Source organism: Dermacentor albipictus, chromosome 1 (genome assembly GCF_038994185.2).
Source record: "Dermacentor albipictus isolate Rhodes 1998 colony chromosome 1, USDA_Dalb.pri_finalv2, whole genome shotgun sequence".
In the NCBI taxonomy this organism is placed as follows: domain Eukaryota; kingdom Metazoa; phylum Arthropoda; class Arachnida; order Ixodida; family Ixodidae; genus Dermacentor; species Dermacentor albipictus.
In genome coordinates, this window is record NC_091821.1 from 378606824 (window position 1) to 378625558 (window position 18735).

The 18735-nt window shown below is 47.9% G+C and overlaps 1 protein-coding gene and 1 long non-coding RNA gene across 3 annotated transcripts in view; one reads left to right on the plus strand and one right to left on the minus strand.

Annotated features, from left to right (window-relative positions):
* The window catches only part of LOC135900257 (retinal guanylyl cyclase 1-like), a 223465-nt gene extending 220346 nt beyond the window's left edge, over positions 1 to 3119 (plus strand). Inside the window, exon 20 of one of the 2 annotated variants that reach the window (XM_070531931.1) lies at positions 1 to 3119. In XM_070531931.1, the coding sequence (XP_070388032.1) occupies positions 1 to 631 (631 nt within the window). In that variant the 3' untranslated portion in view covers positions 632 to 3119. The other variant, XM_065429687.2, reaches the window with a different exon arrangement.
* Positions 538 to 18735, minus strand: part of LOC135900260 (uncharacterized) — a 25019-nt gene continuing 6821 nt past the window's right edge. Inside the window, exons 2-3 of the long non-coding RNA XR_010563837.2 lie at positions 8806 to 8885; positions 538 to 666 (exon numbers count right to left, since the gene is read on the minus strand). This is a non-coding gene — a long non-coding RNA (uncharacterized lncRNA). The remainder of the gene's footprint in view (positions 667 to 8805; positions 8886 to 18735) is intronic.

Here is an 18735-nt window from a genome sequence, read left to right on the forward strand (position 1 = left end):
ATTCAAGGACGAGGAGATATTCAAGGCACTGGGTCGCAAGAAAGCCGACGACATCCTGGACGCGCCGCCGTCGCCGATGTCCCCCTGCGGCCACAACACGGTTGACGGCAACGGCGGCAACGGCTCCGGCGTGCCCGGCGTCTCGGCGCCGTCAGCCGACAGCGACGACGCCGCCCGCACGGGGCGACCGTCGCTCGCGTCGGCGCAGGACTTCGGTCTGCCGGACAGCCTGAGCCCGTGCCTAAGTCCCGTCAGTCCTAGTTTATCGTGGCAGGCGGCGCCGGACTCCTGGAACTGCAAGACGAGAAAGCCCGCTTCGGACTCTTCCGGAGCAGCTGCCACGCTCGCCGCAGCAGCCGGCAGCGTGGGAGCGGGGCTCAAGAAAAGCCACAAGGTGGCCGCTATGGAACCCGAGCCGGCGGTCCAGCCGTCCTGGCCCGAGAACGACGTCGCCGCCATCGACGACCCTGGCGGCGGTGTCTGTGGTGGTGTCGGTGGGAAAGACTCGTCCGACGAGCGGTCCTCGTGGCCTGCCACCAGAAACTCGTCGCCCTCGCAGTCGTCGTGGCTGAGGCACAGCTGCAGCTCGTTGAGGCAGCTGTCGTCTCCGAGTGACACGGAACATGTCTAACGGTCTCCGGCGTGTTTCTCCGCGGCCAGTGGGTTCTGCGTGTGCGCGTTAACATCGTATGACTCGAAGTGGGGGCGCCGTTGATATATATGACGTTTGAGCACTGCCGCTAGCATTATGCAGTGTTCTGGACCATCGCCGCTCTCTCGGTTCTCTTAGGTGTGTGCGAAACGCCGGGAAAATCTCCAGTCAGCGAACGGACGTTATAAGAGGCCTACTCTTTTTTTGTTTTTCCTGTTTTCCACAATACATTGTGTAGGACATCTCTGGTCTCCTACAAAGTGGTTGTCTTGCTACCCGCTTCTCTGGTTCAGTGCGTTCTGAGAGCTTAAAGGTAGCTCGGAAGTATAAGAACCGCTTTAACGAACAAAATTTTTTTAAAGCGCAGCGACTGCTGTAAAATACAGCTGTGTATGACTCTCCTGCCCTTCCCGTGGAAGCACAGTGCGGGTACATGGACATTTTGCTCGCGCAAGCATTTATCGTGAAAAAAAACGTCTATTTCTCCACTCAACCTCTGTAACGAACAACTCGTTGTGTTAATGCAAACCATTTCGTTGAAGTGAATCTCGAGAGGGAGGAATCGCTTCGCATTCCAGGGGTAATGTTATCGTTTCTGCCAGCTGTGGGAGAGCGTATTTCAGTTCTAGCCGTTTTGGCGCCAAGTTTTCGTGTTTGCATCTATCCTCTTGGTCACCTGTCTCATTCCATTTTTAGTACATAGAATGAGTGTAGTGGGCGAAGTCATTACGGGGATACGGAGGTTAAGGGATCTCCATATAGTGAGTGATGTGCTCGCGTGAAATACATGAAAAACAAGAGTGAGGAATTGAAAAAGAAGCCTGAAATGGATAGAACACAAGGAGCTGTCAGACATCTCGAAAAAAAGCATGACTTTTGTAGATAATTTATACATAAATCGACAATTATGTTTCTTTAGCTCCTTTCTTTAGGGGATTGTATCATCGAGGAGTATATCGATAAATGGGTTAATAAGGTTGTGCATTAACCAGTACAATGAACAAGTAAGAAAAGGTAATGTTTCAGAATATAAATTAAAAATGACAGCAGAACTCAGTCAATGAGCAAACATTCTTAATGTCTACAAAAAAAAACCACGCACCATGTCGATGGATTGAAATGTAGCTGTTTTATGTTAGGTTTTAGGAGCAACTACAACTTTTATTAATGGTGGAACAAAATCAACAAATGGCTCTAATCTGGGCCTTGTATGCGCAAAGATTAACCATATATTCTCGAACATCAAGCAAAATTTGTGGCGTCACACAGTGTTGTCATTAGAACTACGTTTTATTAGCGAAATTTAAAAATGCCATTTTCACCTTTCTTTTTTTCCCGGAGAAAGATCGTTGAGATATTTCCAATTGCGTAAACCGCCTGCCCATTCTTGTTTGGGGTTGGCCCATTCAACCTCACTATAATGAGATTTGATACTTCAACGTGGTGGGCAAGAAGCTCCCACCCGACCATATCCCGCATGAAGCGGCCACAGTGCATAATTGTGCCCTCAGACAGCAAGTGTAATTAGAAAAGAGAAAACTACTTTTACTAGTCCAACTCAGTCGCTTAGACGTCCTCTTGTGGTCTAGCTTCTTCTTATTGTAAGAAAACTGCATTGAGGAAGCCAATTAAGGTACCAAAATGGTGAATCCGTGTCCAGGAATTTTGAACATCGCTCCTTCAGCCATCTGTTAAACTTCACCACACTGCACCAGCACAACTCGAAGGAAAACTTTTTTTTACATCAGCCGAATTTAAACGATTATCAGTTTGCAACGTCGCGAGGGTACTTCCTTCTAATAAAAGACGCGTTTCGTAACTTCCCTGCTGTGTTACAGCAGCGTTTCGTTCTGGATTAGAACACTGCTATAACGCAGCAGGGAAATTAATGCTGTACAATTGGTTTCGATCGTACATTACGGTGACGTTCGGCAGACGAATGAAGGGGCAATTTCCGAAATTCCTGGGTATGCTTAGCGTGGCAGATCATCCAGATGCGGATCGTTCGGTGCACGAGTAGCCGTGAATCGTAAATTTTTTGCATTCTCTCCTCCAGATTGCGCCTATTAACACAACTTCCCGTGACTAAAACAAAGGAACGCAGACATCTAACGATACAATTATCTTTAGTGGTAGCTTTGGTGATACAGGCTTATTCAAACAAGGCGAAGAAAAAGGTGAAAATGAGGACGCCGAAGATGGAGGCTTGGACGTATTGACAGTGGTTAAACGAAGGCTCTCTCTGAAGCCAAACTTTTCTACGTGGAAACTTGCCTTCCTCAAAGCAACGACTGCTTTCGTCACTCTGACAACTACACGAACAGTGCCAGCGTAGACAGGTCACGTGAACGTAAAGTTTTAAATGCACAGCAACTAGTGGAGTACAGACTTTTGGGCTAGTTGGTCTGACACAGTTACAGCCGCTTTAGCGATCGTAACAACGCGTTGTTACATTGTTACTGTGCGCCACAATCCGGAGCGACGTGCAGAAAGAGCTAAACAACTACAAAAGATCGTAACAACGCGTTGTTACATTGTTACTGTGCGCCACAATCCGGAGCGACGTGCAGAAAGAGCTAAACAACTACAAAAGCGCTACGACCAAGCCGCTGACGTAACCTACGTGGACGCAGCAGACTACCCCAACCAAAACGCCATGGCGGTAGTCGCAGTCGCGGGTTCGCAGTACCACCTCTCCGCGGCCGCATCAATCTTCGCCACGCAACCCGAAGTAGGCGAAGAAACGGCCATCGCTTTAGCCTACGCGGCTACCAATGCACACTGCATCATCAGCGACTCAAAAACGGCCATTCGTAACTACGCAAGAGGACTTATAGCACCCCAAGCGCAAAAGATTCTCTCTGGCACTCCTCTCTCAAGGCAACGCCGCGTGCAGATCATCTGGGCCCCTGGTCACTCGGGTCTGGCTGGAAACGAAGCCGCCCACGATGCCGCCCGAGCTCTCGCACACCGGGCGCATCATCCTTCTCCTGCGTCTTCCGATCCCGACCAGCCCTCTGTTCTGCATCGCGGTCACGCGCGGGACCGAATGGTCACGTTCAGAGAAATTCTACTGCATTACCGCAGAGAGCGGTTACGCTACCCCCCAGCACACAAAACACTGACTAAGTCTCAATCCACCACTTGGCGACTCCTTCAGACACGAACTTTTCCGAACCCCGTGCTTTACAGCCGCATGTACCCCGATGCATACTCACCACTCTGCAAAGCGTGCAAAGCCCGCGCCGACCTCAATCATATTATTTGGCAATGCCCCAAAGCCTCACCCACCAACACCTCCCGCACTAACACACGCATCATTAGTACGGCCGAGCAGTGGGAGACATTGCTGCTCAGCTTGGACCCAGAGGAGCAGCTCTGGGCCGTCCGGATGGCCGAAGACGCCGCCAGGAAGCAAGAACTGGCCGCCGTCTGAGGAAGGGGGGGATTGGGGGTTAGCCTCCCGACCCCCGCCACCCCTTAACCCCATCAAGAACACAATAAAGTTTTATCTCTCTGTGCGCCACAATGAGACGAGCCGCCATCACTGACTAGGAAAACTATCTGCGCACAACATGCGATGACATGAAAAAGAGCAGAGAGAGAGAGAGAGAGAAGGGAAGACGGAAAGGCAGGGAGGTTAACCAGACTGAGTCCAGTTTGCTACCCTACGCGTGGGGAGGGGAATGGGGAGTGAAAGAGGAAGAGAGAGAACTTAAGTGTAGGATGTCTATAGTCGGGCACTCAAGTCCAGCTCAATATAGCAGTGTATGGGCCCGTCAAAACAGTGTATATACTATTACGACGGGCCTCCTGACGGTAGTGAGCGCCATTTATTCAAGAATGCGAAGACGAAGAGAACTCCACTTTTCAAAACGTTGACTCCAGAGACAGCCTTCGTTTAGCTATACGTCGTTGATAAAACGTCTTTATAATAATTCGGGTTGTTTCCTGATAAGAGTGCTTGGTATGTGCAACAGAGGTCACGCTCATAATTTTCGCACCATAGTCCCTGCCGTATCACATAGCGAGAGCGACAGGAGCGTCGCCGTTTTATTGCAAGCCGGTTCCTTTAGCCATTCGTCAAAAGCACGAATGCCGTCCCGACGTCATTAAGAATTGACCAGCCGGTGTGATCAACGAAGTAAAATGACGCAACCAAATAAAAAAATATTATACTGTTATACTGCAGTCCTCACGACCATGCTCATCTCTTTATTTGCTTAAGTTTGATCACGTCATTAGTGTTGACATGTATCTGACAGCACTAATGTATGAATTGTCTAGCCGTGGCAATACTGAATTCACATGAACATACATTCCATTTGCTGTCACCGTGTCGAGGTCCGTGGTTGTGGTTATTACTGTTGTTTATTCTTTATAAGTTTTATTTCTGCGCATTTCAAGACAAAGATTAGCTTTAAAATTTAAAAAAGGACAGGCTCATGTCTTTGGTCTGCATGGCAGGAGCTATCGTGACTGCTAACCAGTTGGCATGACAACTTCACATATTTTTTTATTAACCATTTTACGTTAGTTTAAAGCAATTCCTTCGGTTAAAGTCTGTTTACGTGAGCTCAAACCTCTGTCGTTAGTGCAGTGCGAAATAACCCGCTCCATTTCGTGATCCTGCCGTACAGAATGGTTACGAGGGGTCTTGGCTTTCGAAGTGGAACTTTCTCGTATTTTATATTTCTTTTTTCTTTTTAGTCACGATACACTGAAGTCAAAGTTTGTACCACCGACACCTTTCTGAATCTCGGGACCTAAAACATGCACCTTCCCTAAATAGCCGATAACAAACCTTCGACACTGAGAAAACGCTCAGAGCTCTTGAGCTTTTAATACTCGCCTCCTGCAAGTTGTGTATGCGTCAGAATGACAAATTCTAATATAGAATCGCACTGCGCACAGGCAAGCCTTATGCGCACCATTTTTCGCAGTTGCTCCTTGTCATAGCCTGTAGAAGCTGTTAGTGTGGTGATGCGATTACTGCTGTGCATAAACATCGATCAAAGAAGTCAGCTGCGCCGCGTTGGAACCACAGCCAACAACCGCTGCCGCTCATGATGGAACACCCTCGCTGATATGAGTCAGTGCCTAAAGACGTCTTAACTTGGATATACCCCTACGTTTCTACAATCTGTTGTTTGTTTATTTATTTCTGGACAGTAGTGCGTTCCAGCTACTCGTGAGGTTGTAGCAATTATTGCTATGTCGGAAGCATACTTTGACGTAGCGGAGAGCTTGTGGTGCCAATTATTTCGTTACACAACCTGCCTGCCATCACTGTGTCTGTTTCGCACGAGGCTGCAGCAGTCTACTCACGAACTTTGTTTGCTTAGAGTCTTCTAGCCATCTTCATAGGTGTCATGAGCTTTTGCAATGCGTCAGCAACGCAGCCAGGTCAATCCACATAGCCGTTTCACTGTCGGCCCATGTCGAGGCTGGCCGTCTAGAGCGTTTCAAAGTTCAAAGCGCGAAAGTGTGCCCCCATTCTTGTGACCTCGTAGTTGTTTTCTTGAATCTACGCATTCTCCATCGTGGGCGTGTCCCGGCTTGCGTAATCGTCCAATGAATACACCCAGCGTTGACGTGCGCCCGCATTCGCCAATCCCTGGTTTCCCTTCAACTGTGACGAACGTTCTGATGCAATCGACGCTAGACTTGATGTTGTCCTGAGTAATCGGTGTGACATTTATGGTTTTTCACTCTTTAACTATGCTTGAGGTGTCTTGTCATTATGTGCTCCTAATCACTTCCCCTTTTATCTCGTCGAAAGTGCCGGTGGTATTGCAGCTTCTGTTTTTCTCAAATGCGGAGAGACGCTGTACATTTGTGCTGAACACACCTGTTCAACGAAGTTTGGCAAATTGTGCGTAAGTAAAGTTTATTTCAAATGTAGCGACTGCATCGTTTCAGTGTGAAGCCGTGTGCCTATTTATATCTCTGCCCTGTTCTGGACTTTTGTAGCGCTGTTGTTCCTAAGACGTGAAAGAGCTTTGTTTTGTGGCATCATCCTCATCCCTGTAAATGTCTTATGCAATGCAAACAGCTCTGGTTCCCCTGTCGATGAACCATCACTTGTTTAACACGCTAGTTGAAGCTTGTCTTTGAAATAAAGATAAGGTCGCACTAAAGTCGTGTGACAGGTTCTCCACTACAGCTCGTTTTCTGTCAATCCAGGATGTCAAGCATTTGTTGCTTGTGGACCAGAAAGAACGGGCTTGATAAATTTGCAAGTAGCTCGGCAGGTAATTTTTTAGAGCTTCGTTGCGGCATTTTATATGACGCGCTTTGAGAAGTAACTTGCCGTCTGTCTTACGTTTTACTATCTCTCACAGTACGATACTAAAACATTTTAAGTGCGAGTTCGCCTAATGTGACAATGTTGAACATTACTTCAACGGCTTCAGGCGCTTCAGGTGAAGCTTGCACCTCTGACCTGTTTTATTTTTAATAAAGCAAATCAAAATTCACACCCCTTGTTGCCTGTGTCTATTTCGAACTGTGCTCACCGCCTCACTTTTACTTGCCATTTTCTGGCCGCAAAAGTTTCTTTGGGTACTTCGTAAGAAGTTTTAAGATAACTGGCGCAGCTTGCGCAAGTGAAGCAGAATAATTTTCAAAGTCTGACTTGACCAGCACTGGTAAGCTCAGTATATTTCTGGCCCTATACTGTACAGCCGACAAGCCCAACGTTTATGCTTGGGCAGCACACAGTTCCAGCCGTACCTCAGGCATTGACACACTGTCGTTGAACGTGACATTGAAATGTGTCAAGTTTAACGACACATTTGTCGCAACGTAGTACAGTGAACTCTCAATTGTACGAACGTCGATTTCACGAATATTTCAGAATAACAGAGTTTTAGAGAATCTTCGGCGGTTTTCCTGTGCCTTCCATGCAAAAAAACCTGAATTTCTAAATAGCGAATATTTCAGTTGAACGAACTTGATCAGTGGACCCTGGCAACACTTCGAAGCAACACTTTGTTAGAAGACTATGTTCAATGTAATAGTGAGCTCGTTACTGGTGCTGAACTATCAGATCCGGAAATTGTTTGCAGTGTTCGTCCCGAAGAAGAAGAGTGCGACGAGGAAGATGCAATGACAGAATCATATTCAAATCATTTAACTTTGGCCGAGGCTGTAAGATGCCTTGGGATGTTGCTAGACTTCGTGTCAGACACAAGTTGTGCCAAAGGAAGTGAACAAAAATTTGGATAAATTTGTTACTTCTTGCGCTTTAAGAGCAGCAGTGAAAATGAAAATTACATTACTTTAAAAAAAAATAAGGTAGACAGCAACGTAACTGTTATGCACTTCGTATTTATTGATGTACGTAGCTCTATGAATTGCATTTCACACTTTTGACTCGATATCCTCTGTGCCCTATGATGTTCCATATTCTAGTGACTATCCAGTTTAGCGGACTTTCAGTTAAGTGAACTATTTTCCAGGGTCTTTTGAATTTCACTCAAGTGAGAGTTCACTGTATGAACTTGAATGTAAGTACAATCATCTCGTCGTCATCATCACTCCTCTATCCTTTTCCTCCCCGTCGCTCTGTGCCTTTCTGTAAATCTCTCTCTCTCTCTCTCTCTCTCTCTCTCTTTCACTGACTCCTTGAAGGTTTATTTATTGACTCATTCCGTCGCAACGTAACTTCGTCCCTGACCTTTCAGCATCAATTTATTAGCATACTATTAGCATACTATATTAAATTAACATGATAGCAAGAAAAAAAAAGAAAGCATCTTTAAAACGAACGAGTAACATACAGCAACATCAAGACACTACCTTTGCTTACGCGTATCTCTCGCTCAAGTGTAGCATGAGATTCCCCAAATTCGTTCTTCGTATAATTTGTTAAGAACAAGCCATAAGCTGAACATGAGGACACGACCTGGTAGCAGTGACAGCATGAAGGCGAGTGCAAAACTAACGGGGGCGGCGAACCCAGTTTCGAGCTTTCAACTGCACGCTGTCGCTGTGAAATCGCCGGTCGGTCTTGCAAGCCTTTGAAGCCGTTCCCGACGGGTTAGCGCCACAGCCGGGAGAATGCGCTTAGCGCGCTAACGAATCGGCTGACTACAATAGTGGTCCCACCCATTGCAGGCATCGTTAAACTGAGCTTCAGAGAAGCGTACCTTTTCAAACCACGCCGGGCTGCCACAAGTCTGGCGCATGCGACGGCTCAGTTTGTGACGCTCGTTCGATCCTACGCCATCTGCAAAGGAGCACCGAAAATGTTAGCAGCCGCTCATTTATTCTTTGTTTAAGCCGGACAATCTAGTCTGGCCGCACGTTACTCTCAACACTATAGCCGCATCGCTTGAACGCGCATCCGTTGGGTGTGGGTCCGTCGGAGAGTGGACGGTGCATTATCTTTTGTCTTTATTGAAGTGAAAATAAAAGAAAGAGACGTAGTCGCCTTATAATGGTGACGGCTGCTACTTTCCTCATAGCTGAAACAACAATATAACAAAAATATGTAAGAAAATGAAGCGAGACCACGTCATAGGTTAGAAATCCACAGCGCACAGTCCTATACACCCATTAACATGACAATATGAAAGTCAAATGCAAGTTGCACCACAATGAGTCTGTAAACAAAGTCACAAACACACACGAACAACCTTGATGTACACTGCTATGAGCATAGAAACCGATGAGTAATTACACATAGTTAAAATAATGCACGCACATAATATATACACGTAATATACGAGCACTAATAATTACAAATAATAAAAGCACATCATAGTAACATGGCGTAGTTATTCAATGCAATATCTGGTACTCTTTAAAGATGCCTGTCTCTTCGCAAAAATGTTCAGGTGCGTTGAATGCTTTTCGCTGTGCTATTTTTGATGGCCATGGGCCCAACAATTTTGCGAATGGGAAAGGCCGCGAGGATAAATCGAGTGTAGCTCTTGTTCTAGCTGCCGTCTTTGCATCGCGTACATCGGGCATTCGAGGAGTAGATGGCGAACATCCTCATCGTCGTGGCCACAGGAGCAAACCGGGGAAGGAGCCCGTCCTATGCAATATAGGAAATGTTTGGTGTATGCTGTCCCAAGGCGCAGTCGATGAATTAGTGTCTCGGTGCTTTTCGAAAGTTCTACATCTAGCTGGTACTTGAGTTGAAGGTCCACTTCATAAAGAATTGATTCCTTAGTCTTTTCATTAAACCAGATTGACATACACAAGTCCTTCTTTAGTACTCTCAATATGCGTTTCATGTCCATTGGTGATAAAGGAATGAGTTGAATTCCTGCACTAATCATTGTGCGATTATCATTGTACAAGATGAAGAACAGGAACTGCTTCTCCTATTTAAATTCTGCATCTGCATCAGCCCCTGGACTTCCACTCAACTGTGGGTTAAGTGTGTCTAGCTAGCTCTACTGAAAGAACAGCACTGGATAATGAGCCGTAAAATTACACGGCGAGATTCTCACCACATTTAGACAGGCGCAATGATAGGCGAGTTGGTGTTCAATTAAGGTGACGAAGCCCAGCACGAAACACAAGGGGCAAAGAACAGAAAATATTACACAGGCGCTGATGCAGCACCGTGCCAGTGCCGTCGCCTTTTGCCTATGGACATGCGAAATTTCCGGTAATTTCGACTAGCGAAATATTAACCGTAATTTGTTTTCCTTTTTAAAGTTTTTATGAAAAATTGAAAATAAACTCATCTTCATCTTCACACTGCCCATTGCAATTATTTGTAGAGGGACGTTTCTGCAGACTATTACAGGCAAAATATATTAACAGGCTCTCAATATATTTTATCCGCTTGACTAGAAAGACAAGATTCAGTGAATATACCGCCGTGATCGTGACACCAAATGTCTAAATTGTTATGAGCTTCCTGTAAATACTAAATATTAAACGGCAGCACCGGGAGGGCGATACCGAAGTGCGCTCCCTTGGGAGGCGGAGGAGGCACACCGAGCACGGAAAAGCGCGCGCGCGCACACACACACACACACACACACACACACACACACACACACACACACACACACACACACACACACACAAATACACACACACACACACACACACACACACACACACACACACGCACGCACACACACGCACACACGCGCGCGCACGCGCACGCACGCACACACACACCTGTACCCTGTACCTTGTTGTGCCTTGTTCTTTTATTTAGACGATAAGGCGACCAACGTCCCGGCTTTATAGACTAAGCGATTGTTTGCGGTGACCAGCAACAAAGAAACGCGGTTCATTCGAAGTCGCGAGACGTTATTACTGGTCAAATGCTAAAGGTTTTGACGCACGTCAAGTACCCTCTACCCTATGTGTACATCCTGACACGAGTATATTCGAACAGCACTGCTTGCAATGCGAAGATAAACAATGGCGCAACGTAATCTTGTCGTAAGAGATACATGGCTGTCCACAGCACGTCAGCAGCGTCCAAAACAAAACTTTGCCCCAGCGCTGACCTAGATGCGCGCTGGATCTCGCGTGCTGACGCCTTGGCACAAATGTTGCACGCGTTTCCACGGTAACGATGACACAACTAGCGACGCTGGCTCTTATGGGGTCACAACGGCATAGCGCATCCCACAAGGACACGAGTAGTTTACGCCGCTATGGCAGATCTTTTCTTCCGCCTCTTATTCCGACTCAGTAATTTCTCAATGACACGCCTGCTCAGCCTAAAAGCACTTTCCCTTTAATCAAAAAAGGAAATGCGTAGATTTCAGAACTACTTTCTCGTGTCTGTAGCAGATGATCTATGGTATTCAGTGTTTAGGTAAAGGTTTTGAAATCCCGTGATAATGACACAAGAAATTAGCGATTTTATGCAGTACGGTAGTTGTGTGCGACTTCGACTAAGGTGATTTAGCACGACTGCACGGCCGCCGCGTCATGACTCCAGACGCTGTACCAACCAAACTCGTACGGGTTTACTGTACTGCATACTGTGCTGCGGAAAAGTTCCGATACTTTTGCACTTCAGTCGTTATTACTAATTGCTTTATTACTAAAACGATTGCTAAATCACTCAGTACCACTGATCCGACTTCTTCAGTTCAGGTCTCTCCTTCTGCTTGTCTCTTTCGGGCACATATCCAGTGGCAACTTCCCGTTCTGTGGAACGGGCCAGAATTGTCACATGCATAACAAAAGCACACCAAAGCGTCCAGTAACGCAAGAAAGACGAGCACTGGCATTACTCTGCAATCGCGCTTACACTACCGAATCTGCGCAGTGGGGATATGTGACACTACTGTTTCCATAACATCGGCATATAGCACTGATGTACGTATTATGAACCGCACCTTTCTCTCAATGTAGAAAATACATATGTGTACCGGAAGAGTCTTCCCAATTTTTCGCATAGTAGTGTATAAGACACTTAGTGCACAGCCTACATAACGTGAGCGCTTCATTTTTATCCTCCTGTCAAGAACATGTGTTGAGGCTACTTCTTAATATGGCTGCGATGACTATGACCTAAGAAACTTACCCCACACACGCAGTGCGTAGCAGATACCAAAAGGCGATGCTGGTAAGTATATAAAATAGGTCCGAGGAGGCGTAACACCACATACTTTTCATCCTCTCTGAGCAAAGACGTCGTGTATTTCTTTTTTTTTCTTTTTTTCTTTTTTTGTAGTTAGCAATTTATATTTCGAATAACAGTCCGCTTCCGCTCGGAGACTGTCTCAAAAGTGTGATATACGCGCTCCACGAATAGCGGATTGGTAAAGTACTCGCATTCCGAAAAAAAGAAACCGAGTTAAAAGAGATGTCTTTTTCCCGCAAGTTAATAATAATATATGGGGTTTTACGTGCCAAAACCACTTTCTGATTATGAGGCACGCCGTAGTGGGGGACTCCGGAAATTTTGACCACCTGGGGTTCTTTAACGTGCACCTAAATCTAAGTACACAGGTGTTTTCGCATTTGGCACCCATCGAAATGCGGCCGCCGTGGCCGGGATTCGATCCCGCGACCTCGTGCTCAGCAGCCTAACACCATAGCCACTGAGCAACCACGGCGGGTTCCCCGCAAGTTAGAACACACACAAAAGAAAGACACATATAAGACAACACGAGTGGCACTTCCAACCAATTTGGTTTGGGCGGTGACCCTGAAATATATATACACATACACGCATGCGCAGGCTGTTCTCGAACCTATGTTATAAACGGTCAAACAATCTCGTTTCCGATTTGTAGAACAAGATAGAAGTGTCGCCTATGCAACTTGAACCTTTCTTTTTTTATATAATAAGCTTCAGCTTATATAATCAGCACGTGAATGCTCACGTGATGTTTGATTTGTGCTTCTATCAAGAATCTTAACCTCAGAAAAACGTGGTTTCCACATTCAGGCCTTGCAATGCGCAGGCACATGTGCCCCGCCATCTTTCGTTAGATTTAGTTCGTGTTCCCTGACTCGTTCATTTATGCAGCGTCCAGTCTATACTATGTAGAACTTTCCGCTCTCAAGGGGAATTTCGTATACCACCCCGTAGGAACGCGTTTTCCATAGGAACGCGTATTTTCCGTAGGAAATACGCGTTTCTCGTGTTGTCTTCTATGTGTCTTCCTTTTGTGTGTGTTCTAACTTGCGGCAAATAAAAAAACATCTCTTTTTAGCAAGCACCAACTGGGCCAACAAGCAGTTCTGTCGTTAAAAACGGAGTGGCCTTGAAATTAACCCCTCCTGGACATGGATGATAAACAAACTTCGACACATTATCACTTTAATTTACACCTGTATATAAACGCACGATGGTGTACCCCGGTCGAAATATGATGCCGCTACAGTCCTCGTGCTTCCTCCGCTAGAGCACGCTTCTGAGGAGATCGACGGTCCTTTCGGCGCTATATATATTCCTTGCTCGGTAAACACCGCGTGACCTCTCTCGTTTTGCAAACCATCCCCCGGGTTCACCCTGCGCTGTCCTCCGTGTTCTTTTCTTTGTCTGCCGCTCGCCTTACAGCCTGAGCTGCGCGGCCCAGCGACTTGCGCAGGCCGGGGAAGCCTAGATTGATGCGTTCATATCGCCGAGTGACCGCGCCGCTCAGGGAAGCCAATAGGAAGCGACGCGGGAAGACGGGCACGCCAGAAGCTTTCAGCGGCGTCTTCGGCCCGAGGTAGACGCGGTGCCGCGTCGAATGCACGGACGCCGCCACTGCTCGATAACCACGATCCGGTGAAACCCAAGAAACCGTTGACGTTCCTGCCGCAGAGCTACGCAGCGTGTCTGCTTATTCCGCGGCTCGAGGTAAGTTATCCGCCTTTGGCGTTCTATAGATTCTGATTCTGATTCTGGGATTGTTCGTAAGAGCGAATTCTAGCCAATCGTGATATGCTTATTAGTGAAGGTGACCAGCCAATAACGAAGAACGCTTGCCAACGAATAGCTTTGCGAATTTGGCTCCATAGATGTTGCACACGCATGTTTCTACAATTTCTTCTGTTTAGAAACTTCTTGTGGAGGAGGAGGAGGGGGGGGGGGTCACTTCATCGCGCGAGATTTAAGTGAACTTGCATTACCTGCCTTCCAATCCGTCGGGCTCTTTACGGACATCAGTAAGTCAGAACGTGCGTGAATGACTTTATATCCCATAAAACAAGTTGTATGGTCGCGTTCTGGGTAAAAAGTTGCGCACAGGCAACTTGATCAGCCCAAAAACTCACGAAAGGCAACAGAAAGCAGCGGCGCTCTCACGTGAGTGCATAGGTGGGTAGACGTCAATCTACAAGAATGAATGTATATAAACGGGAAGTAATAAATTTCAGTAATTATTATTATTGTTGTTGTTGTTGTTGTTGTTGTTGTTGTTGTTGTTGTTGTTGTTGTTGTTGTTGTTGTTGTTGTTGTTGTTGTTGTTGTTGTTGTTGTTGTTGTTGTTGTTGTTGTTGTTGTTGTTGTTGTTGTTGTTGTTGTTGTTGTTGTTGTTGTTGTTGTTGTTGTTGTTGTTGTTGTTGTTGTTGTTGTTGTTGTTGTTGTTGTTGTTGTTGTTGTTGTAAGGAGGTTTATTGGACGAGTCCAACAAGCAGGCGGTAGCTCAGATGATCGGGATGTCATTATCATCCTTTCTTCATTACAATTGCCCCCGTCGAGAAAGGTGGAGCCATCCTGGCGATCTAACAGGTGGGGACAAGAGGGTCGAAGTACGGCTTGAGGCGGTCTACGTGAACAACATCACGTCCACGTCGACGACGGTCGCCTTGCAGCGTAAGAGGTTCAATGACGTAGTTTACGGGCGAAGTACGCTCGACGACGCGGTAGGGACCATGATAATTTGGGAGCAGTTTGGACGACGAGCCAGGGGTGCAGGGTGGTACAAGCAGCCACACAAGTGCTCCAGGAGTGAATGTTGCGGCAGGAGAGTGGTCATCATCGAGGGCGTTTTTCTGGCGTTGTTGGTCGGCTGCTGGCGACCGTACAGAAGGAAGAAGGGGGAATACCCGGTTGTGACTTGCGTAGCGGTGTTGTACGCGTATGTCGCAAATGGAAGAACCAGGTCCCAGTTTGACTGATCAGATGCAACATGTGTCGCAAGCATGTCGCCCAGCGTCCGATTAAACCACTCAGTGAGACCGTTCGTCTGAAGGTGGTAGGCAGTACACGTCCGATGTACAATGTTGCACTGGTGGAGAAGTCGCTTGGATTACATCAGAGAGAAATACGCGGCCATGGTCACTGAGGGGTTCGCGAGGAGGACCATGTCGAAGCACAAAACGCTTGAGAATTAAAGAGGCGACGTCCTGTGCTGTCGCGGTGTGGAGAGCAGCGGTTTCGGCGTATCGTGTAACGTGGTCGACAGCAATGATAGCCCATCGGTTTCCCGCCGTGGTCAAAGGTAAAGGTCCATAAAGGTCAATTCCAACGCGGTAGAATGGGCGGTCTGGGCATGGAAGGGGTTGTAATGAACCTGCGGCAGGATGCGGTGGTTTTTTTCGTCGCTGACACTCGTAGCAGCCTCGAATGAACTTGCGGACAAAGCGAAACATTCCGCGCCAGTAGTTCCTTTTGCGTAAGCGTTCATAGGTCTTGAAGACACCGCCGTGAGCACACTGCGGGTCGGAGTGAAAGAACGCGCAGATTGTAGAGCGCAGCGTTCTGGGGATAACTAGGAGCCACTTCCTACCATCTGGCGAGTAGTTGCGCCGGTACAAGAGGCCATCACGGATGCTGAAGTGCGAAGCTTGGCGTCGCAGTGTTCGAGTGGTCGAAAGGGTGGGTGCCTCGGATAAAACGTCAAGAAGCGAAGCGATCCAGGGATCGTGGCGCTGTGCAGAGGAGACGGTGGCGACGTCAAGAGCTGACAATGGGTGGTCTATAGGGGATATGGACGCAGTTTCGGTGGATAGTGGTGACCGCTACAGTGCATCAGCATCGGCATGCTTGCGTCCGGAACGATATATAACGCGGATGTCAAACTCTTGAAGTCGAAGAGCCCAGCGGGCAAGGCGACCTGACGGATCCTTCAATGAAGACAACCAACATAATGCATGATGGTCCGTCACTACATCAAACGTCCGGCCATATAAGTAAGGGCGGAACTTGGCAAGCGCCCACACTATTGCCAAGCATTCTTTCTCGGTGACGCTATAGTTTGACTCAGCCTTGGTGAGCGTTCTGCTGGCGTATGCGACGACATACTCTGCGAACCCAGGCTTTCGTTGTGCGAGAATAGCACCGAGACCGACACCACTGGCGTCTGTGTGCACCTCAGTTGCGGCCGTAGGATCGTAGTGGCGCAGTATAGGTGGTGACGTCAGGAGACGGCGAAGGGTGGGGAAGGCTTGGTCACACTCAGAAGACCATGACGAAACATTGGAGGCGTGGCTTAAAAGTTGGGTCAAAGGTGCAATCATAGACGCGAAGTTGCGCACAAACCGACGGAAGTAGGAGCATAACCCTATGAAGCTTCGTAACTGCTTTAGAGTCATCGGTTTGGGGAAGTCGGTCACGGCACGTAGTTTAGCCGGGTCCGGAAGCACACCGTCTTTTGATACGACGTGACCGAGAATTGTACGTTTTCGCGCAGCAAAGCGGCACTTCTTGAGATTTAGTTGCAGCTGAGCGGTCTTCAGACACGTCAGGACACGGTTGAGGCGTTCCAGATGGGTTGCGAAATCTGGCGCAAAGACAACAATGTCGTCGAGGTAGCAGAGACACATGTGCCACTTCAAACCCCGCAGAACCGAGTCCATCATGCGCTCGAAGGTGGCAGGCGCATTGCAGAGGCCGAAGGGCATGACATTGAATTCATATAGACCGTCAGGCGTGACGAAGGCTGTCTTTGAACGGTCGGCCTCTGCTAAAGGCACCTGCCAATATCCGGAACGCAAACCTAACGATGAAAAAAACTCGGCACCTTGTTGGCAATCAAGGGCATCGTCAATTCTGGGTAACGGGTACACGTCTTTTCGAGTGACCTTTTTTAGGCGCCGGTAATCCTCGCAGAAGCGAATTGATCCATCCTTTTTTTAACGAGAACCACAGGTGATGCCCACGGACTTTGTGAGGGGCGAATAACGTCGCGTTTAAGCATGTCGTCAACCTGGTCGGTAATAACTTGACGATCCGCGATGGAGACACGGTAAGGGCGTTGTCACACTGGCGAGTTGGAGCCGTTGTCGATGTAGTGAACAATGGTAGAAGTTCGGCCAAGGGCACGTTGGGCAACATCGAAAGAGTCGCGGAACTGGTACAGCAGCTGGAGAAGAGCAGAGCGTTCAAATGGCGACAGTCCGTCTGCGATCGACGAATAGAATAGGTCGGCAGCTGGTACATAAGAAGGATTAAAAGCACTGACGACGTCGAGGTCGCGTCGAGCTGAATCTTGCTGCACGGAAAAAATTTGGCCGATATCAATGGGTTGCACGCATCCAAGGGATTCACCTTTAAGCAGTTTGATGGAATACGGAAGAGGATTTGTGAGGCAGAGAGCGCTTGTTCCATTCGAAATAGAGAGGGTTGAATAAGGCAGAAGAAGTGGCTTCCGACTTAGAAGGAGGCGTGATGGTTCAAAGAATGCAGCTTCATCACATATGCTGTTGCAGAAAACGGGGAGCAAAACAGCTGCTGTCGGCGGAATTTCTGTGTCTTCTGTTACGACTAGCTTGTGTGCGGCTTGATGAATGGGTTTGTAGGACTGGTCACACAACGGGAAGAGCTCAAGTTCACATCTGGCACAATCAATAACGGCGTGATTATGCGATAGAAAGTCCCAGCCAAGTATGATGTCCTGCGAGCAGGATGAAATGACGATAAACTCAACAATGTAGTGCTCTTTAGCGATAATAAGTCGAGCAGTGCAGGCAGCTATAGGCCGAAGAGGGTCTCCATTCGCTGTACGTAAAGGCATCATCTCATGAGGCGTGGTCACCTTCCGAAGCTTGCGGCAAAATGTGGCGTCTATAACAGAAACGGCAGCACTGGTATCGACAAGAGCATATGCACGGCTGCCTTCTACAAAAACTTCGACAATATTCGACGGCAAAGTTCGAGGACTTGAGCATTTCGACAGCGCAGTTCTTGCCTCACGAACTGCGGGGGCTAGTTTCCCTCATTTTCAGGGGCTCGTCGACGACGCATGGGCGGCAAGGATCGGCGACGGGGTGAAGGTGAGCGACGAGACGTGGATTGCGGATAGTCACGTGAAGATGTGCTTGTTTGCGGACCCGAACTTTCATAACGAGAGTGGGGACGATCCATGTAGTTCTACGAACGGGCGTCTGAGTATCCTGGCGCGCGACGGCGGCAGAATCGGGCGATATGACCAGGGCCACCGCATGCAAAACAGATCGGCCGGTTGTCGCGCGTTCGCCAGGGATTAGCAGTGATGGGAGCAGCCCATGTCACGGACGCCTGAATCGGGGCTGCTGCATACGACACACCATGGGACGGTGAAGGCTGTTGAAGCTGCTGCCGCTTTACTACGTCAGCGTAACTAAGAGGCACGGCGACAGGTTGCTACTGAATGGGCACCGGCATGGCCTCGGAAATCTGTTCTTGGATGACGTGTCGAAGCACGGGAGCCAACGGGATTGGTCGCTGC